Raw genomic sequence first — 23,065 nt, 5'->3', positions numbered from 1 at the left:
TCACACTGCCTGTGTCAACTGCGTCATTTTTTAACTGTGGCAGGATTTCTCTTTTGTCTTGAAATTCGTTTCCTGTCCGTTTACAAGCGGACGCCACGCCATTTTTGTTTGCAGGAAGTTGCGCTCAGTGTCTTCCTCGGAGGATTTCGTGTCGTTTCCTTCAGTAGTTCTGCTCGCAGCGCCCCCACAGGCGATGAGAGGAACATATTATTGAAAGGGTTTGGAAATTGTTTACACCGCGCAATGTGAAAACGAACCGCTTTCCAAATGTAATTTTGATGCGTGTCTTTGTGTGGCCTTGTGAAGTCTTAAACTTAGCTTAAAACATTTAGTCCAGCTCTCGCTGGTGAACTCAGATAAGAGCCACACATAGGATTTATTGGCACCAAGATTTATGAATAAAATGTGATATGTTTATTAACATAGTAATGGTTTTCATGTTTTAGTTAAAAAAAAAAGACTATTTTCTTGTCCTTCAGGCACGTTTTTGCCGATGTGGGATGGCTATAAACCATCGTCAGACTCTCAGCTGATAAAACCATGTAACCCTGGAGGGATATTAAATGTCAGCTTCTTCCCTGAACATCTAAACGCAGGATGTGACATTGCTCTACATTATGGGTGTGAATTATTAAACCTCCAGATCTGCATGTGTGCCTGAGGTGATGGTGTTCAACTCTAATTTGTGAGTGAATGTAACTTCATGCATGGAGAACCAGGATATTATCCAGTCTGAAGTAAAAGAAAAAAATGTTGAGATAATGGGCCTTGAATATGAGGATGTTGTCTGCGCTTGTTGGATCACGCTTCTCTGTAATCGCTTCAAAGAAAATAATCAGCAGAAACATCACATCTCTGGCTGCGGTTAATGGTTTAAAAAGGAAAAAAAAAACAAGAGGAGGAAAACAAAAACGGTGAAATCAAGGTTTGATCAATCTTGACTGGGGCTGGATGAGAATCTATAATAAATGAGATGTGCTTTTGATCACAGCCTCCAAAGATGGTTTTGTAGAAGAAAACAGTTCAGCCTCAGAAGATAAAAAAACAGATAACGCAGAGATGAATCTTCTGAATAATCTTTATTTCTCTGATAACTCTGACGCTTGTGGCATATCGGAGATTTATGATTCTGTACAACCTCAGAAAACCAACAAAGTCAAACTGCTCTGAGATGTTCGGCGTTTTTAATGTGCTAATTAAAAACAGAGCGCTGTGAAGATCCGGATCAAAGCAAAGTGATTTACTAAACAATCCGTTTGATTCGCAGCTCATTAAAAGAGCGGTCACCTCACAAGAGCAAGCTTCATCAGGAGACAAAAATCTGACGCTGGACACACAAAGACATGACCGAAAGCAAAGTAATCATGAAAATGTCTGCGGGCTACAAACTGTCAAAGTCTCCAAAGATGACAGGAGGAGTGATAACAATAAAAAAATATCCCAGATCTGCAGATTTATGATCCGCTGCAGCTAAAGACGAGCGGTTCTCCTTTTTCATTAAACAGTTATGAAGTGTTTTAATGGTTTAAAGTTACAGAATATGGGAAAAGTAAACACACCCTGTTAAAATATCAGATTTTTGTGATGTAGAAGAATTAGACCAAATGAAATCATCTCAACTTTAAACAAATCTCAGAGGGAAGATAGAAAAACTAAAAGTTGGAATAACCTGAACTAGAACTTTGTTGAAGCACCAATAAGTAATTTTGACCAATCCAACATTAATTTCAGTGGGATTTATCCTGACATCTGCATCCTTAAGTTAAAGTAAAAACTGCAGAGATTAAAAAATCTGAGTATCAGAATAACCTTACAAAGACAAGTTGACATAAAAAATGGATACTGAAGGATGAGCAGGAATTAGAAAATCCTGGTTGTGTTCTGGATATAATGAGATCTACTGCAGGACACAAAGACTTCCTTCCACAGAAACCATTCAGAACCGACCGAAATCTGCTGAAACGTGGCTGAATGAGAGGTGCTGGACCAAAATTACAAAACACAATTAACAGCAAACACAGTGGTGGCAGTATCATGCTGATGGATTCTGTAGACTGAACTGTTTTTGCTAAATTGAATGAAACTGATGAGTTTCAACCCCAAAACCCTTCAGGTGTTTGCAAGAAAGGAGCTAAAAGTGGGGTCTCATTTTTAAACATCAGAGTGAGTTATAGTTTCAATCAGAGGAACGTCCTAGTCAAAGTCCAGACCTGAACCTGACATGAAATTCTTCAAGCTGGCTCACATGAAGAAGTTTGTAGACAGGTGATGTCCTCACAATCAGAGGTTTGGAGAACTTTTCAGGAAAAAGTGGGGAGAAACTGCAGTCATTAATATAAATAATAAATAAAGCTAGGCCACTGTAGATTATTTTGATTTTTAACAATTCCCTCAGATTCATATGTATTTTAGCTGAATTACACAGCTTGAACAGAATATTGAAAGGTGGGAGTAGATGGAAAATGATTTGTTTTGACTCTTTACATCACAGAAACCCGGCATTTTCCCAGCGTGTGCAAACTTCATTTCTCAATATTTGTCGACACCAATAAGATTTCACATTTCCCTGATAACCAAATGCATGACAAGAAAAGAAAACATCCAAAGCCCAGAAAAAAAACCTAAAATCCCGAGTAGTTTGTTGAATAAAAATACTCCAGAAGAGTTCAGGGAATTCAGACCGAGGAGGATTTTCAGTATTAATTCAGAGTCAGGTAAAAGTTTGAATTATGTTTGCAAACCTGCAGGGTTTCTTCCTGGCGTTTCTGCTCTGAATAATTTACAACACAAAGCTTTACACAGTTTTCACATTTGTGGTTCCTGTGGCTGACATTGCACCCGTTTCGACTTCCCAGCAAGTCAAGCTTCGACTTTTAACACGTGTTGGAGCAAAAAAAAAAATCCTCATTTGTAAAACATCTACAACAGCCGGGTTTGCCACATGAAAGTGTAAAAAAGGCTGGTTTAACGCTCAGCGAGGTGAAGATGACGCTCCCTTTATGTGAAGCTGAGCAGCTGAAGAGATGCTTTTAAAATATTTTTATCTTTCAGAATCTAAACCCAACAAGCAAGATGAATTAAACTGTGAAAAACCAAACAGATGAGTAAAAAAAAATCAACAGAAAACCCAACAAGTTTTATCAACATCAGAGCAAAAAGCTGAACAGCAACTTAACGTTTGTAATGAGGTCAGAGTTAATTTCAACTGATTAAAAAAACTTTTTTCTGATGCATTTTAGGAAACTGGAACGTTTGAGCAACTAAATAACAGATTTTCAGAATAAATTTACTGAATTTAAACTTGCAAACCGGTTTTATAAAGTTCATTAAGCTTACCTTTGATGAACTACAGACGGCTGCTTATTGTCTGTTAAAGCTGAGAACAAACAGCAACAATAAAACACAAAACAGAAAATCTAACGAGTGGAAACGAAGCAACTTTACCTGCATTCAACTCAAACAAAAATATACTTTTTTTAAAGTTTTCCTACTTTCAAAATCAACAAAGGATTTTTTTTCCAACATTTTCTCCCATTTTATTTTTTAAACCTGCTGGATTGTCCCAGACGGGTTCAGCAGAAGAGAAATTCAGAAGGAAGCTTGTGAAAAGTTGAGTACATTCAGGATAAACCGACCAACTTTGGCTTGAAGTTTCAGTAGTGTGAGGAATCCATGAAAAGGTGAGCTGAAAAGATCATAAAATCATCTGTGGCATAAACACCCAATCAGCCCATCAGGCCCAGAGCGGAGCATCTGCTTCCCCCCATCAGGAGTTCATATTTCATATCATTTCAGTGGTTAGGAGATATTCTCTGACCAGCTGCAGCTATGCATTTTAATAAAAACCCAATCCTCCTTAAATCCTGCAGCTGCTCCTGCAGAAGTGCTTTCAAACATCAGATGATCGTCCTGAGAGCTCGTCTCAGCAGCTGCAGCAGCCTGCTAACGCGTTTTAATTGCTCCGCCGCCGCCGCCCACGCCGCCGCCGCCGCTCCCACCCAGGAAAGTCTGATCATCTGTGGGGCGGCTGCGTCAGCAAACGGGGGAGATCTGAGGAAAGTTTATTCTGTTAAAAAACATTTCATTAATCTTCCTGAATGCAGCGGGAAGGGGCTTAAACGTTCCATCGAGCGATCCCGTCCGGATCCCGGCTCTCCAGGCAGAGACATTTCATTAGTTTTCCTCCGAAGCTCCAGAGTGGAAGGAGGCTCAGAAAGCTGCTGCTCTAGTTTTCATTTCATGTTTTTAGCACTAAAAGAATTAAACATTTAGGGGTGAAAATGCTCCGTGGGCCCCCGGGTCGCCTCAGCGGCAGCCGCAGTGGAAGTCGGCGTTGGGATCCATCAGCAGCTTCTTCCGGTCCACATGCAGACAGTCGATGTGGTACCAGGCGTCGCACACGTCGCACTGGATCCACTGCACCGTGTCCTGCTGCGGCAGCCGGCAGCGCAGCGCCGCGCACGGCTCCACCGGCCCCGCTGCCACACCGCCATCCTCATCTTCATCATCATCCTCGTCCTCGGAGGAAGACGAGGATGAGCCGGAGGAAGAGGAGGCAGAAGAGGTGGAGGAGGAAGAGGAGGACGAGGGAGAGGGCAGCGAGGGTCGAGGGGGCAGCGGGTGTTTTCTGGGCCGGCCGCGGCGTTTACTTCAGGGAGGAAAGGAAAAAACAGAGAAATCATGAAAGGAAGAAAAAACTGCGACCAAGTACAGGAAAAAACCTTCAAACTTAATAAACCTGATTAAATTCCTCATTTCAGGTCTTAATTCAGTTAGTTTTTATGATTATAACAAGACCTATAAAACTGATTTTTAATTTAATACGTCTACATGAAGACGACTGAGTGACGTCACTGACCGCTTTAAAAACACAAAACCGTACCGAGTTATTTTGGTTTAGTTTCTAGTGTAAATATTTTAACGAACATGAAATAAGAAAAGAAACTTACAACTAACTATTCAGCATGATACTGGAGCTTGTTTTACGTTAATAATTTTATCATATTCATAAAAAATGTCTAGCTACCAATAAAATAATCTGCCAGTGGAGAAAGACATTTTTCCCATAATAGAAGTTATGATATGGAAAAAGTGGATTAAACTGAAGTTTTGGTTTTTATTGGCTGTGAGAAATAATCATCAAAATGAAGAGAAAAGTTTCAGGGTCTCATCTAAAGTTTTCTTGTTTATGTTTTAAAAGAACACACAAGTTTAAAAAAATTGGACATTATCTAAATAAAAAGTCAATTTCTATGTACAAACATGACAGTTTCAGCCGTTAATTTATTATTTATGGTGTTTTGCGCTGCAGAGAATCACAGAGCTGGATGTCATTTTGGGGAAAGAAACCGTCTATTTTCAGCTACCTGCTCCATCATTACTGAGCGCAAACAAGGCAGAGGAGAAGCATGTGTTGCCATGGTGACGCTAAATACCAAAATCAAAATTTTAATTTGCCACAAAGTGCTTTCATCTGCTGCCATAATTGTCACAGCCATCCCTGCATGAGCCAAACATGACATTTACGGTTTTGTTGTAAAAAAAAAAAAAAAAAAATCTAGAGAGATAAATTATGAATTTTATTTTTAATCCTGTTTTTAATGTGTCTGAAGGCGGATTCTGGTGCAGAAGGCTCCAGCCTGTTGGCTTTGAGAAGATGAAACATTTTCTGATTTTGATTAACAAATCCTGCTTTTTGAGCTACAACTGTTAGCAGAAGGATATATTATTTCTATATTAAACTGCTTATTATTTTTGAAAATAGATTAAGGCAAATTCAGTGAAATTCAGTAGCTGGAATTGCAGGCGAACAGTTAATGTTTAAAATTAACTGTTTGCCTGCAGTTAATTCAGTTAGTTTTTAACTGAATTAAACAGATTTAAAAAAGTTTAAAATGTATTTGTAGAAAACTGTGACTCACTAACAAATCCTAACCACCGATTGGCTGGTCTACTTCCACCACTACGCTGATGACACTCAGCTCTGTTATAAAAAACTAGAAGATTTTGAATATTGCAGTTACATGCTGGTTATGCTACAAAATCAGATGTTTTGTTATATTGAATTCCAGTAAAATTGAAGCACTGATAAAAAATTTTATTATGTACTTGCACCTCTTTTGTTACTTAAATATTTTTACAGTTTTGTGATTTATGTCTTTATGCACTTTATTTTAACAAATATTTAGCCCTCATTTAGTTAAATATATATAATCTACATATTTGTTCTGTTTTTTATCATCTCCTCTGAACAGAAGTAAAACTTCATTAAAAACATCTTACGCTGTTTGGTGGTGGAATCGGTTGAACTGCATCCTTCCTCTGTCGTCGGTTCGAATCCTCACTGTGGGCGAAGCCAGGCTGTAGTTCTCTCCTCCCACCACCAGGGGGGAGAACACCGGCGAGCTGTTGGCCCTCCGCCTGCCTCGCTGCGCCACCGGTTTCTGCTGGCGGAAAGCGGCGATGGTTCCGTTCACCACGGTTTTGACGCAGTGCGCCGTGTCCACTTCCTGTCTGTGGGGAACCACGCTGGTGAAGGACGCCTGCAGCAGCTGCTGGTTCAGCCGGCTGTTGGTCATGGCGCCGTGGAAGCTGCCGATGGTCCGGATGCCCACCGGGAAGGGCTTGGCCTCCAGCGGACGGCGGATGTCGCCGTGGAGCTTGGGCTGCGGAGGCGGAGGAGAGCTGAAACCGTCAGACTCAGATTTGTAGAGTCTCCGTCTCTTCTTTGGTCTGGATCTCTGTCCGTCCTCCACCACTCCTGCCACAGCTGGACCAAAAACAAGAAAATCACAAATTAAAAATCTGTTTCAAAACACATTTCATTTTTTATGCTCATATACTTAAACCCAGTATTTAGAGAGTGAATGTGCATTATTATGCCATTATCAACATCTTACTTGTAAATGGTCTCAAAACACCAATATTCGCAATTTAATAATTACTGGGACAATTTATCATCCAGCAAAGTTTGTCATCATTACAGGATCATGTATTAAAGCAATATCTGACATAGAAAACATAATTTCATAGAATATATACAGCATAAAATATCTGTTTAATAATAGATTTCCATGCAACATATACTATAACATGTATTTTGATATTTTTTGCTATATTGATGAATAATATAAAAGGATGGGGGGGAATGTGTAAACATCTCACTGCTGTTCATTACAGCAGCTAAAATGACAGATTTTTATGTTGTAAAACATTGATTTTTGTGTGTTTATGTTTGCATACATGTATTCTTGTTCAAAATAAATAAAGAACCATGAGGTTCTGTTGCTGCCGTTCACCTCCTCGCCCTCGGGGCTCGTCGGAGCTGTCGTCCTCCAGCAGCACGGTGTGAGCAGACTTCCTCCTGCTCCTGGACGCCGTCTGCAGCGGCTTCAGAGGAACGGCGGCGCTGGAGGAAAACGCCGGGCGCGTGGCGGAGGGAAGCAGCGAGGAGAAGCCCAGCGGAGAGGAGGAGGACGGGGTCCCCGGGTCGGACACGGCCCCCTCGTGGCTGTGGCTCCTCTTAAAGGTCCAGGCCCGGCCCTTCATCTTACTCAGGCTGCCGATGGAGTTCAGGATGACGGTGGCCCGGTTGATGGACATCTTGGAGAGGTCCAGGTTGTCGGCTGACTTGCGGTCCAAGTTGGTCCTGATGCGGTTCTGCAAGTCGGAGGAAAACGTTCCTGCCTAAAAAAACAACAGAGTGACGATCAAAGTTTGAGCTGCTTGGCCAAAATGATAAGAAGCTCTGAAACCTCAGAACTCTGGACCGACTGTCAAGCACGGCGGTGGAAGCATGTTGCTGTGGGATCTTCAAAACCACTGCAGTTATGTTACTTTTTCATTCCATGTTTGAGAAATTATTATATGGAAAAACCCTTAAAAGCCCTAAAATTGTTAACACATTCATGCTAATAAGTGTGTGTAAGATAGAACATTTCTGAGTCTTATAAGTAGAAAATTTTCGACTTTTAAATTCCAAACCAATCGGCGTACCAGTTCAACCACTGAAAAAAATGAGTCTAGAGCCCAGACTCTATATTTCAACATTTTAATTTGCCAGAGACCCTAAATAATAAAAAAAAGACTGACGAGCCAAATTGGACTAATGTTGAACTGCAGTCGGGCCGCACAAAATCATGTCATGGGCTGCAAATGGCCCCCGAGCCTTATGTTGGACATTAGTTACTGCTGAAACTGGGTTTCTGTTGATTAATAACAAAAGAGAGACTGATGATTATCATAGCTTGTTTAAAAAAAGGGAGTATAAGAAACTTATTTATAAAAAAAGGTCAAAATTGTCAAAGAAAACAGTATTTTATAGCACAAAGACGTGAAAACATGACCTATAAGTTTCTGTCTCATCCGACTTCCTTGAAAGCATCGGTTTGTTACCTTTGGAATTGTGATGGCGTCAAAGTCCAGGGGTCGAACTTTGACCTTCTGGAAGAGGAAGTAGAACTCTGGACTTCCTGGAGCTGACTGATCTCCGAAGGTGAGCGTGTCGCCGTCTGACAGCTCCCACTGGACGCCCGGCTGCAGCAGGACGTCGTTCACCCAGGTTCCTGGAAAACAGACAGGAGATGCTAACCGCTAACTGATGCTGCTAAATCTGATCAAATATTCACCGTTTACGGGACGGAAACTGTCTGAAGTCAAACCAACAGTGAGCAACAGTTTTGCAGTTCCAGACCGAACGTCACCTGGAGCCAGAAATCCACAAAACTTTTTAATATTCCAGCATCTGACAAAAGGAGGAAATAACGGAACGAGCGGAGCCCGGAAAATAAAGCCGTTTGTTGACTGGATGTGTTTACAGCTCGGAGACTTTGAGGGAAATGTAAAACAGGCTGTGAAATGGAAGCAGAAATGAAAAGCTGGAAGGCTACAAGCCAATCAAACGGCCGTGACAGCAGGAGGAATGTGGCGGGAATGCTAAAACACGAGGCTGACGGCGAAAAGGGGAAATGTGGGGAAACGGACTGTGAAATTACCAGAAAAATTAGACAATAAGGTGCAGTTTAGATGCAGAGTCCATCAGTCACAGTCCGGCAGGCCCAGGGCCGACTTTACCTCCAGATTTCTCTTTACATCCCATAAACACCTGAGACAGCAGCAGAGCCGCCTGATCACGATCTGAACAGGAGGCTTTCCTCTGCTCAGGGCAGCAATCAGCTCCACTCTAACATCTTATTATTGGTCCTACATGTATGAAAATGTGTCAAATTTATTATGTCTGGTGTTTTTTTCAGATGCAGCTTTGCATTCAGTCTGAATCAAACACAAAAATGTCTGATTTATTTTCTAACTTGTAATAAACCGACTCGTCACTCTCTGTGCTCAAACTGGTCATATTTAAAAGATAAAAAAATAATTTTTTACGCAAAAAATACCTCAGTAATTTAGCATGATTGTTAAAGACAAGATTATTCATTGTTTGATATTCAATCCAGATCCATTTTAAGACCTGAAAACCCTGATCCAGCTTCCAGCACCGGCAGACTGAAGAGCGTTAAATATTTTTATTTTTGGTCAAGTGAACCTTTAACTTTCAATTTTCTGTAATTAATTGAAAAAAAGAAAATAAATCTGTAAATCAATAAATAAAGATTGTGACTTTTCTGAAGATACATTGAAAAAAATGCAATGATTAAATTATTAAAAAGTAAAAAGTTTCAGGTGGAAAGTTTATATTTGCACGTTTCTGGTACGTCCAAATATCTGACGCACCAGTGACATTAACTGGAGTACAGAGCCTCTTAAAAAGGGCCGATTGCTGAAAGAACAACATAGTCAGAGTAGTAAATAAGCCAAAATTGTACAAAAAAATGTAATTTAAGACAGAAAAACCTTTTTTGTCTGTAAATCTGTTGATCTCAGAACTTCTCAAGTGGCAGTTTTAGCTTCACTTGGTTCAAATTCTGCAAAGAAAATCTCATATTAAGCACATTGTGCTAACAAATCAACTGGTTAATAGAGAAAATAATAAATCAGCCAGACAATGTAGTCAGGCAGAACGGTCTGAACTTTTCATGTTATTTTGTCACTGCTGATGCATCCTTGCAACAAATATTGCATTTTAGGCAATAAAAAGTTTATTTTCTCATTTAAAAAGGAATTATTGGTTTATTGGAATACTTGAATGAGTTTAATGTTGTATAAAAAGGCTTAGATGGAAAACGTGGCCATGTATTTTATCAGCTTAATGGATTACTAAGTTAGTTGCAGCTGTACTGTGAGTCTCTGAGGTATTTCCTGTCAGTGGGTGTGTGTTCCTGTGTCATGTTCGGTCTTGACTGAGACGCTGCAGGTGTGTCTGATTCTCACCGTGGCTGCTCCTGTCTTTGATCTGAACCCTCCAGCCCTCCTCCTGCGACGCCTCCTCGTCGCCTTCGCTCGCCTCCTTCTCGGCGTGCAGCTCTGCGTGGATGCGCGACACCGAAGCCGAGTCCAGCGTGACGTCGCACAGCTCGGCGGCCCGGCCCAGGCGGAACACGGAGCGGCTCAGCGCCGGCCGGAACGTGTAGAGGTCCCGCGCAGAGTCGCCTGTGGACAGGCCGATCCGCAGCAGCTGGAAGCACGGCTGCGCCCCGTTCAGCATGGCTGAGGCCGCCCCCTGATCTGTGACCGGCCCTGAGCTACAGCCGGCCCAGATCCATTTCCAGACACACCTGTGAGTAAGTGGAGAGCAGCCAAGCTGAGAGTCGGCACAGACAGCCGAGCCGGCGGATAGAAACGTGAAGGTCACAGGCAGGTGCAGCGGCGCTCAGCAACAGGTGCTTCCATTAGCATGCAGAGCAGCCGCCACGCTGCGCATAAATGAATGAGTAATGAGGAGATGGTGAAAACGAGCTCCTGCTCTGCTTATGAGCCCGGCTCACACAGACCAAATCCCCTGCAGAGCGGGGACTGCCAAGCTGCCAGTTCAAACACTAAGAGGCGCGTGAACGTGGACGGCAGGTGAGTCACAGCATCGCTAATGCAGCACCAAGACGGACGGATTAAACGCCAAAACCTGCTCCCAACTCTGCAGCTGGGACTTTTACTTTGAAATCTGCTTTAAAAGACAGAAAATCACTGGAGCCTGAGAGGACGAAACTGATGATCGATCTGCAAGAAAACAAAGAAAAACATCAAATTAAAACATGTTTAATCTGTTCAGGACCAATAATATTTAACTTGTAATAAACATGAGTGAGCAAAAAATAAATAAAAAATCATGAACATCAACACCTTGATTAACAGGCCTGAGCAGTAAAAGAAGCAGGCTGTCCCCAGAATGCTACAAGCATAACATTGGAATGTTGAGTGGAAGGAAGAAGTGTGGTAAAAAATGTTGCACAAGCGACAGGAACAGGTTGCTATGACAGCAACTTTTATCTGAGTTTTTTTGGCTCTACTGTATTTTGTCTTCATGTTGATAGTACTCTGTAGATTCTCAGTGAGGTTCAGGTCAGACCAGTCAGCGGGATCCTTAAACACCGCGGTTAGCAGAAATGAAAGTAGCATCACTACGGTTCTTATCAAAGGGAAACTTCATCCTGGACCTCCAGCAGCTTGGATTCTGCCCCGGGAATCTTCTCCCTCTTAACAATGTTATCAAACTGAGGCTTTTGACTCTTATTTCTCCTTCCACTCAACTTTCCATGAATATATTTAGATCCAGTCAGTGACTGTCGATACAGCAGTCTCCCAAATGATTGTAACATGTATTAAAAATAATTTTCTGAGCTGTACTCATTAATATTAATTAAAAACTAATATTAAGCTAATAGTAGCTTAATTACTGACATAAATGATCTGAACTTTGATGGTCCAGGTTATTGATCTGCATCTGTTTGATCAGAATATGCTCCTTTAAGAAGCAGAAGTGTGCATCGTGTTCCAGCTGCCAAATCACGGGATCGGGACACAAAGCAGAACTCAATAACTATAATTATTATTTAAATATGAACTTTAAGTCAGTGCATTTCAACACAAGCTGCCTTAATCCTGTGCTTTCAGACGGTTTTCGCCCGGATGGGGCTGCCTGGAGTGAGTTTAGCAGCAGCAGGGAGGCTCCAGCTCGCTGTCGTTAGTTCCTTGTTAGGATGAAAGTCAGAGGCTCCACTTACAACAATGACAGAGCAGCGCAGCGTTTTCCTCCGCGACCTGCAGCTCCAATCCCCGCATCCGCTCCTCCAGCGGCCGCCTCCACGCTCACACCGCCGCCAACTTAAACTTTTACGGCTTATTTTCGCATCTCCGTCGTTCCCTGGAGGTTTCTGTGCGAGCTTCAGTGCGGGCTGTCGCCTTCGTCCGGGAGGAAGTGCTTTGAAATTTGGCGCGCCAGTCCCGGGTCTTCCGTGCGCTGCGAGCGGCGTCACTTCCTGATTCTCCCCGGTTGGCTGAGAGCCATGGCGGCTTTAGCGGGAGCAGGAGGACCAGTTTGTCCCACTGGGACTGGAGCCAGACCTGCTTTCTTTGTTTTGCTGACGGCTGGAAACAGACCTGGTCATAAATCTTTAACTATTTAACGTTTTGTCACATTAGAGCCACAAACCTTGACGTGTTTTTGCGAAATTTTATAAGAAGTACAAACATAAAGTACATTATACATTTGTAGTGGACACTTTCAAAGAAAACTTGGATAAATATCTGAAAAGTGTGGCATGCATTTGTCTCCAGCACCTCTGAGTTATAGCTTTGTAGAACCATTTTCACTTAGATTACAGTTTAAGTTTAGTACATGCTGTAATCTACACCAGATAAAGACGGCCCATTATTTTTGGCAAATGAGTTCAAGTTTAATCAGATTAGATATAAAGTCTTTATACTCGTTGGTTTTCAAGTTGTGTCACAGATTCCCTGGACTTTGACTGGGCCGTTCTGCTATCGCTATTCTTTAATCTAGGTCACATGTCAAACACAAAGTCGTTTTTACACTGCAAAAACACAAAATCTCACCAAGTACATTTGGTCTAATTTTTAGTTCAAATATCTTAATACACTTCAAATAAGAAAACTAACTTACAAGTAACTTTTCAGCAACAAATAATTCCTGAATATTGATTTTTTAAAAAGCAGTCCTACTGGCAGATTATTTCTTTAAAACAAAGATCAACTTTTGTCTCATTTTGGATTGTTAACATTTTTGTTGGGATCTAGTAGAATATTTATTCATTTCAGATCATTTTTGCTTTTTCATAATTAGTTCTGATTTGGATTTTTTAAATCCTACAAAGAAGATAAATTATAATGAACAATGCATTGATATGGATGGCAGCTATATTAGACCTGTATGTTTGCAAAAAGAGCTAAGAAAGTATTTTGCGGAGCCCCAAAGCTTCTCTAATGCTCCATGTTTCCCTGCTGACAGTTTTTGCTCCGCTGCAGTGGATCTGTGTCATATTCAGTGTTTGTATTATCAGCACATCATCATGAGCTGGATATCGCGTCATCTCTCACTCTGACCTCTGAATCGCTCTGTTTCGTCTCCCGCTCAGAGCAGATTGACGTGCAGATATGATTCATCGTCTGGAGGTGATGCTTCACAGCTCATTCCTGCATCCACACTTTGTCTCATTCAGCTAAAAGGATGCGGCCCTGCTGGAGCGGCAGATGGTGACAAAGACTTCACTGGGACAGGAGAGCATGTGTGGTTATAGCCGCCATAAAGCCGAGCTGTAAAAGGCTCTTAGAGGCGCCTGTTTCTGTTTCCCATAAAGCAGCTTTAAGGTTTTTCTGCTTCCCGACAAATTCTCATGAATAATAAGATCAGGGAATTATTTAAGGTCCAGTAAAAAAACAAACCTGGATTGAGCTCAGAGTTATTGGTGCATGGGAGCTTTTTAACAAATGCAGAGCCAATAATAAAACCTCATTCACTTTAAATGCATTAAAGTGTTCAGAAGGTGTGAAAAGGGCCAGATCAATGAATAGTAAAACATTCACAATGAAGTGAAAACACTTTGGATGAAAATTGCCTGAAGAGGAAAACAGCAAAGTCAGCATACTGTAAATACTGATGTACGAATTTATTCATTATTGTTACAAGAAATGGTTTAAGCTTTAAACTGCAGCTGCTTGAAATATTGGACTTTGTAGAGGGAGATATTTATTCTCTAGAAAATTAAAGTACAATACTGTGAAGAAGCAGTGACCACCTTACATCTGCTGCTGCTTTTTATCACACTTAAAACTTTTAGACCATTAAATGCATTTGAACACCAGACACAAAAGCATTTAAAAGCAGGTTTCCAGTGAGGATTTTTCAGACCAGTTTGTCTCTGTGTGAAAAAAGTGATTCTCCTCCCCCTTGTTAAATTATGACTTAACTGATTGGCCACATCTTTTGGAAAGCTAAGCTCAAATTCACTCACCACACCCAGAACTGATTACCGACAAACCTGTTGGATCAAAGAATAAAAAAACCTCAAACAGAACCAGTCTGACCAGATGAAGTAGACGGAAAGACCAAAACAGAGCAAACCAATCAGAAACCAATCTAAATAAAATGTAAGAACAGGCGACATCCATCACTCTGGAAATGATTAAAAGTTCATCTCTAAGGCTTTATGACTCCAGTGAACCAAACTGGAGCCACATCCAGTTCCACCCGGCAAAAAACTAAATCTTACCAAGAATATTGATAGTTTGAAATGAAAATACGTTATTACACTTAAAATAAGACAAAACTAACTTACAAGTACCTTTTCAGCAAGACATAGGGGTTCGTTTTAAGGCAATAATTATTAAATATTGAAGATAAAGAAAGTCCTACTTCTACCGGCAGATTATTTCACAAGACATTTTTCTTGTGATTTATTTTTTGCATTGAATAAATGGATTGTCTGCGGAAAGATAAAAGACAAATAAACTTTTAGATTTGACTCTTTCATTTGTTTTAATCAAGAATAAAAGTAACAGGATGGAACAAGACTTGCATATAAAAACAAAGCAACACGACCAAAAATGGTGCCATAAAATAAAGTTTTCATCATGTTTTCAGTGAAGTCAACAAACTTTCATATGAATTAACCCAAACATTGAATGTCTTGATAGTTATAAAGGATGTTCAGTGACAGTAAAGCTGCTTAACATCAACTTCTTCAAAATCAATCGAATCTATGCATGCAACATTCTTATGTTAACAGTTATTAGTTGAATTAACAGATTTTAAAAGATTCAAGATACTAATAATATTTAAGTTTAAAGGTTTTAATCTGTTGTCCAAAACAGCTCAATTCAAACAGACTCTTTATGTTTATATTCAATAATTCATCAAAACATTTCACCTCCTCTGTTGTCATCTTAATTCTTTAATCATGTCATATAAATAATAAATAAATACAATTTAAAGAAAAAAGTTGTATAGATTTGGAAGCTTTGAGCTTCATAGAGGTTCCTAGTGGTCATGTTATTGTGTCTGAGTGTTTACATCAATAATGCTTTGAAGCAAAATTTATTCCACGTTGTCGTGATTCATGAGAAACCATCTATCCTGCTGCATTAAATGGAAGTTAAGACAATTCTTGGATGAATGAAGCCTGCAGGTTTCCCTGTCTGCCAATCAGAATGAGTGAAATTATGACAGATTCTGGAGGGGAAAAAAGCAAACAGGCCAACTTAACTCAGCTAACCACGTCTTGTGATTCTACATTCATAAAAGCAACAGAAAGCTTGTCCAGGTGCAACTGATAGACAAGTTCTGTTTTTTTATGGGGTGATTCTGTGATCCCTTCCTGATGCCACCCAGGCAAACTAGTAGCAAGAAACCATTAGTTTGCATTCTTAAATTTAGAAAAAGAAAGCTTTTTATCAGTCATATCTGCTCAGGTTTCCTTAGAAAAAGATTTCTCACATGCTTTTAGTTTCCCACTGGAGGTCAAAACTGATGTGGTTCTGATTTAATGAAAACAGGGCGAGTTAACCCAAATGACTGCATAATAAAACAGAATAATACCACTCCATTAGAAGCAGAAAAAACAGAAAAGCACACCAACTGAGAGCAATAAAATCAGATAAAATCATCAGTAAAAGCAAGGCAGGGTCGGGTTCTAAATGTGATCCATTTATACGCATATTTTTAACAAAGACAACAAAACAAAATGTAAAAAGCAGAAAAACAAAAATGACAGGAAGTCTTCTGTTTTCAGATTCCATATAATTATCACTCATTTCAGCTGGAACAGCAGTGAATGGGAAACTAAAATGTTATAAAAACAAAAAAGTAGTTTAATATCTACTTTATGCAGAAAAAGAAATAAGATCCTCCAGTTTTACTGCTGCTGAGTCCCAGCAGGAGGCCGATGGGAAACCAGAGATCAGGATGAGTCAGAAAAAAAGGTGATTCATGTGATCATAACTTGCTTTCTGGCCCGTCGTCCCACAAGCAATCTACAGGCTAACATGCTGCAGCTACGCTAACTCTACAAACACACAGGACAGCAGGGTTAGGCTATGATATGGGAGTAAGAAGGAATATTAAACACAGCTAGAGTTTAATGCATTGCTACAAAAACACTGAAACGTCCATCCATTAAAACGTGTGGTGCTTTCCTAAAAAGCACTGGGATGACATCATTGTTTTAAACACAAATTATATCAAAATAATTTCAGATTCTAGTTTTTGTCGTATAAAAACATTCTGTGGTGCCGGGAGGATGAAGGTGAGGTTAGAAACGAGGTTCAAGCCGAGGGATGGAGGCGTGGCGTCGCTTTATGTGTTCATTACTCGGAAAAGGTAATTACTAAAAAACACTCTGCGCCAGAATAAGCGCACTGTCACAAAGATAAGCGCCTGGCAATTAGTTTCTCCAATTATCTGTCACGAATCAGAAAAGGCTGTTGATTCAAGCTCCAGTGGAGAGAAGGTAACTGATCTCAGAGTAATTTCCTGTTTGGATCAAAGGTATTAGCAAACTGCCAGTCGCTGCAGACATTGATTCCCATTTTTTTATTATTATTCTTTGGAATTTCAGAGAATAACAGATTAACATTAGAGGGAATCATGGCTGAAAGAGCATTTTATTAAATCTCCCTCCGCCGGAGCACGGATCAGCACTTCTGCTCCGAGGAGCTTTGTGCACCGCAGCTCAGACGTGTAATGAAACAGAAAACACGAGAGCGAGGTGAATGACGCAAACACAAATCCTTTCATGAAGTCTCCATCAGCCGGGATCGCCTGAACTTACAGTCATTACTCCAGGAGGAACGGTGAAACTTTCACCTCATGAAGCATCAAAGTGGCCTCGCAGTGAGAATCTGGATTTTGATCACAATTAAATGTTTCATCTTCTCTTCAAAAAGGAGAAATTTAGCATTTTTCAAAGATAGGAGTGAACACAGATCTAGAGGCCTTTGAAATGTGAAGATGAAGAGACTGAAATCCTCAAACCTGCTTTAAATACAGCTTTCAAATATCTTTCACTTAACTCCATCTGCCGGTTCCTGCAGAGGGGGTAAGTATCTGCACCCATGGGGCATTTAAAGGAGATGCATGTCACACCGGGGCAGATGGATGGAAAGGAGAGGAAAATGTCTCCATGTTTTAAACTGTTTGTCTTCTGATAACTGATTCCTGTTGTTCCTGTTTTAGACTGACTAATGTTTTAGAAAATCAATTAAACCGAGTTCTTTAGTTGATATTAATAGTTTTACATTTATTATCTGGAGGTAATAACTTAAAAACAAAATAATCAAGAAGGAATTATCTCACTCCTCTATTAGAGTTGTTTTCTGGAATTTGCTGAATAATGAATAAAGAAGTGGTCTGAATGCATTCTGTAAAATTAGCTATAGGTACTGCAATAAAAACATGAACATCCATTTCTAGAAAGGTGGTTTTATGTCCCACAGTGGAGAAATGCACCAAGCTCTGAGATCTGCAGGATTCTAGTTGTGGCCAATTTATTGCACTAAGGCACCATTTCAAGCCATCAGCTCTTTATTGGACCTTAATCAGGTAAAATGGAAACATTATGATGTCGCTTAGTGGCTCCCATGATGCTGTTAATGTGCATTTTTCATTTTCTTTATCTTTGTAACAACATAAAGAAGCAAACTGTTAAAATATCACCTACAGAAAAGGAGAATCTCCCAGGACTAAAGCAATCAACAGCAGTCATAACATTATGACTTCATTGATCCTCCAGCTGCAGCCAATCGAGCCGTGGTCTCTGCTGAACCTCTGGATGTGCTCTGGTATCACCAGGACGCAGCAGCAGAGCCTGGGAATCATGAAGCTGAGGCTCGGCCTTCCTGGATCGGACCTGTTCGTCCAGCACATCTCACAGATTAAACCTCCTTAAGCTTCCTGTCGGGTGGTTTAGGGCAGCCTTCTGCACCAGTAACTGTAGCTATTACCCTGCCACCAGTTTATTACTAATTATTCATTAGACCAATGTTGAATAATACCACAGTTATTTTTCAGTTCTTGCAAAACTTAAATCCTAACACTTGCCCATTTTTTGCCTCCACTTGGAGCCTAAAGTATCCAAACCACCAGCAGGAGCCATGATGAAAAGGTAACCAGTGTTATTTACATCAGCTGTCAGTGGTCATAATGTTGTGCCTGATCTATGCAGACTTATTCTTCACAGAATTATTCCATTCAGATGTTAGAACAGATTTTACAGATTATTTAAGTTTAACTCATCAATTTAAAACCTTTTATAGAGTAAATAACTTTCTGAGAGCTCCCTCTAGTGGTACAATGCCATACCATTTAATAAATAAATAAATAAATAAATAAATAAATAAATAAATAAATAAATAAATAATTTTATCTTTAAAGATTTTTACTCTTTAAAAATAAAGAATAAAAATGAATGTCCTCCAGTTTACAATTGTAATAATTTTCAGATCCACATTAGGAAAATGCCGTTTCGGTTCATGCTACATGTTTCAGTCTGCAGCAGCCACAAGCCGCCATATGCTCATGCACAGTCGGTGTGGTTGAAAAAATCGTTTTCCACCTGCAGGGGGCCTGAGGGATCCAGAGGAATCCTGCAGACTGGCACAGATGATCAGCTAAAACCTGGACATGAAATCCTGCATCTCCACTGCTGACGATGAACCTTACAAATATTTTATTCTGTATGTTTGAGGTGTGGTGAGGCGTTAAAGGCATTACAAAAATTATTTAAATGCAACTAATTACGTTGGCACGTGAAAAACTCTACATTTCTAAAGTGGGACATAATTTTATGATAAATTTTGGGGGTATAAAACTAATTGTGGTTTATTGGATTCATTTGTCCAGAATTTGATGGTAAAAAATAATAATAAAATAAGGAAGTGTAGACTAGAAACATGACTCATCTCCAAATATGAGGAAACATAATCCTGGGTGTTGTAATTTTTGTGTTAACATGACGAGATCAACTCTTTTCTTACAATAACAGAACCAAGTTAAAGAAGATATTATCGTCTAAAACAGATGCGATCCTATAAATCTTTCTTACTTTATCTAATTTACATTCTGAGGTAAAATCCCCAACTGATGCAGATGCTGTGAATTGTTATTTTCCCCAAACACTGGATTCGTGCTCCAGCTTCCAGGTTTTGTTTGTCAGGTTTTGCGTTTGAGGCAGAGCCTTAGCGGTTCTGGCTCAAACCATCAGCACCTGCGATGTGTCAACACGGCCTGCAGCCGCAGACGGATCGCCTCCTGCTGAGGCCGACTTGATGAAAGGATTTCAACCAGATTCCGGCATGTAAACACCACAGACTTCCCAGCTGAAGGCAAAGTTTCCTACCTACTGTGGTTCAAGGATCAATGCGGTAAAAAATCTTGCATAAGCCTCGTAGTAGGAAACGTGAGTATTCTAAGATTATCCACATGCAGATCACAGATCTTCATATTTACAGCAGTGAAAACAGACGACTAACAGTAGACTGGTGTTCTGATGTGCTACGTCTGGGTTTTCTTGCAGGAGAAGAGCGTTCATGATGCTTCAGTGCCTTTATCATTAATATTGCATTAGATTATATTAAATATTCAGTGGTTATCCTGTTATTAGTCCACCAAATTGATGCATCATAGCTCATTTACATCCAGCTGATATTTACAGATCTACAGAGTCCATTTCTGGAGCTTTCAGTCGCCCTCCTGTGAGTTTTAAGCATTTCCTCATAAAACTCCCATCAAATGGATCATTTTCCCATCTGAGTTGAATATGCAAGTCGTTTTACATACAATGCTGAACGATTCAAATGAATTTTCCTGAAGAAGAAGAAGGGAACTAGTCATTTTTTGCAGATCACTGAACTATATTTACAATAGCTGCTTCATGTTTTTACCCTCATCAGTAAAAATGTGAAACTTATTCATATCTAAAAAGAATCAAATGCTGAATTTGTGCTTTCCTCTTCTGATAATAAAACTTTGGTGCCTGTTTTGCTGCTCTGGGTGAATCCTGCAGCCTGTCCAGGCTGACATCAGGTCAGTGACAGCTTGCGGTAGCCATACTGCTAACACATGTCAATGGTAACAGCAACGCTGCTGAATAAATGAAACTGTTGGGACCCAAAGGTCTTATTGCGGCCTGTGTGTGTCAGCAGATGTGACGGATGCTGAGATGAAGCTTCCCTAAAAACAGAGGAGCTCAGAGGCTGGGCGTGTGGAGGAGAGGAAGTACAGCGGCGAGTTTCATGTCCTGCTCTCATTCAGAGGTGGAAATTAGTTTTCTGTGACCTGAATTAGCTTTTTCTACAGCAAGAAAGGGAAACTAATTAGTCAAACACAGTTGTTAGGCCTGTGAGAGCTTGGGCTGCTTTCCATTTTCCTCAGATGTTGATTTGGGTCCGACTCCATTTCTTCCAAGCTTATAATGTTCTAGTTACAAGTTAAGAACCAGAGGGAATTGCTAATTGTTGTGGTCAGTGAGAGGAGCATCACTATGAGCAATACAAACCAAAACAACCCAAATCTTTGCATCTTTTCATGTTTAAACACCAAACTAAGAAAGATGCACCAATTCATTCAGATACAAACTGTCAGAAATCCTTAACCGCCTCATGCTACAGCTAACACTGCTCTTTATACGGCAACCATATTGAATTTAATCTAACTTGGAAGGCAGAAGTTCTGGCTTTCAGTCAAACCTGAAACGTACCAGAAAATCTGGGAGTGACGTCACATCCAGCTACACAACAGCTGTACACTGTGTGCTACTTGGTAATGATTTACAAAACGCCAAAATGGCCAGGAAGCTATTGATTAGTTTAGTTATCACTGAGCTTTACTTGCATGGGAGCCTTATTGAAACAGTCATGGATCTTTAACTATTTAATGTGGAAATCAGATTTTAAACCAGAAGGTGCCATTAGAACAAACCATTAGATCTGGGAACGGCATCACACCAAACTCAGCCAGGCTCCATTTACAAATGATAACAGTTGAGCTCAGTGATATTACTAAGTACTACTAGCAATGCATGCAAATGTAAATGTATGTTTTTGTATTTAAATCTTAAAAACCTTTTTTTTTTCTACAGACAAGAGCCAACTGACCACAACCACCATCAAATAGTCAAAATCCACAAATACATAAGACTCTCTAAAAACATTTAAAATTTCCTATTTTAATAATTCAAACACCAAACATACTTTAAGATAATATTTAAAATGATCTTGGTTCTACTACCACAGAAATGTTTACATTCTTCATAATCTCCACTCTTAGGAGTTCAACCAATCAACACCAAGGAAACTGAATGGCGCTCCCGGATTGGCTGCTTTGGAAATGCCAACCAACAGATTGAACAGCATTTCATATTTCAGCTTCCCAAGCTGCACTTTTTTTCCTAAATATTTTAAATATGCGCTACAAAAATATCTATAAATGGGCAAATTTTCTGCAAATAAATTGGAGCAAAATCCTCACAAAAGGTGAATCCATAAAGAGCCCCGAACAGAAAGGAGTCCACTGTTGGTTCCACTGAGTTATTGGGGTATAAGATTTTGTGTTGCTGGCAGCCATTTTGGATTTTGTGATCAAAGTTGGACAGAAACAAACATTTGGAGTTAAATTTTAGACTTAAAGCTAACTTTATTCCATATGTCATTTTATGACTATTTCAGCTCCACATGTCCTCGTCTTTACTTAGTTAAGAAAATTATTGAAATTTTTACTTTTTTAGCCTAATTGTCCTTCTAAATAAGCTTTAGCAGAGACGTCTGAGGTGAAAAGGTGTTTTTTTTAGCGCATTTGACAAATCTTTGTTTTAACTCATTTTTCTACCACAAGTTGGAACATTTTATTAAAAATATTTCTCACTGAACAGGTTTTCTTTTTAAGCATCTATAAATCAGCATCTACTGTAAATTCTATATAAATTCTAAAGTTTACTGCTGTTTACTTTTAAGGAAAGTTTTCTATTGTGTTTTACATCAGTTACATCCTGGAGCAGAACCAGGATTGATGTTTATCATCGTTATTCATTAATAACTTTACCGTCAACTGAAGGTTTGCCACTCAGACTCTTGTCTCTCTCCAGTGTTTGATGATTTGGGCTGAACTGAATGAAACTCCGCCGCCTCTCTCCTGCACACACAGCCAGCCGCTCATGTTGCTGAAGCTAAAGGCTGCGTCGTTATCACGCCCTGATCCAACTTTATCTTTCCAGTTACTCCATTCTGCCAAACAACTGGGCTCCAATAATGAGAGCTCTGTGAGGTGGATTCTGGGCTGAGATGAAAATAGGCTTTGAATCATGGATGTCATTCATCTGTTCCCTGAATCGTACCCTTTTCCCATCTCTTTCAGCTCTTTTATCACCGGTCCGCGCTCCATGGCGTCCATGAATTGGTCTGTCTGCAAAGAGACCTGGAATCCAATTATGCTCTCAAGAGCTGCTCTGAAAGTCACACAAATGCCACTCAGTCAGTTTCCCCCTGAATTTTTTCCCTTCCTGGAACCAAGTGAACAAAAACTAGAAGCAGCAAACAAAAACAGAGACGATACTTTTGACTGCTGAGTGAGATAAAGTGGAACGTTTTGACAGGTTTCTTCTGACAAATCCTTCAAATGTTGCAGATCTGACACCTAATATTTGAAACAAGCAGCAGCAGATTCAGAGAG

The 23,065-nt window shown here is 40.1% G+C and overlaps 1 protein-coding gene across 1 annotated transcript; it reads right to left on the bottom strand.

The window, feature by feature from the left end:
• Positions 1-1,060: 1,060 nt before the first annotated feature.
• Positions 1,061-12,376, bottom strand: tcf19l (transcription factor 19 (SC1), like). Its single transcript, XM_014997882.2, has 6 exons — positions 12,114-12,376; positions 10,327-11,109; positions 8,395-8,564; positions 7,299-7,686; positions 6,283-6,769; positions 1,061-4,648 (listed from the first exon to the last, which is right to left on the bottom strand). The coding sequence occupies exons 2-6, from the start codon at positions 10,598-10,600 to the stop codon at positions 4,306-4,308; spliced, it is 1,662 nt and encodes a 553-aa protein (XP_014853368.2). The 5' UTR covers positions 10,601-11,109; positions 12,114-12,376; the 3' UTR covers positions 1,061-4,305.
• Positions 12,377-23,065: the final 10,689 nt, after the last annotated feature.

Source organism: Poecilia mexicana, unplaced genomic scaffold, assembly GCF_051168715.1.
Source record: "Poecilia mexicana isolate PSO_F unplaced genomic scaffold, ASM5116871v1 scaffold_11, whole genome shotgun sequence".
Taxonomy (NCBI): Eukaryota; Metazoa; Chordata; class Actinopteri; order Cyprinodontiformes; family Poeciliidae; genus Poecilia; species Poecilia mexicana.
This window is presented reverse-complemented; position numbering and strand designations above follow the sequence as displayed.

What these genes read in the sequence shown, in the direction of transcription:
- tcf19l (XM_014997882.2), bottom strand. Translation starts at nt 10,600, where the DNA reads ATGCTGAACGGGGCGCAGCCGTGCTTCCAGCTGCTGCGGATCGGCCTG. An exon ending in ACGCCATCACAATTCCAAAG is followed by an intron (nt 7,687 to 8,394) that starts GTAACAAACCGA and finishes TTGTTTTTTTAG; the next exon opens with GCAGGAACGTTTTCCTCCGA. An exon ending in CGAGCCCCGAGGGCGAGGAG is followed by an intron (nt 6,770 to 7,298) that starts GTGAACGGCAGC and finishes TTTTTGGTCCAG; the next exon opens with CTGTGGCAGGAGTGGTGGAG.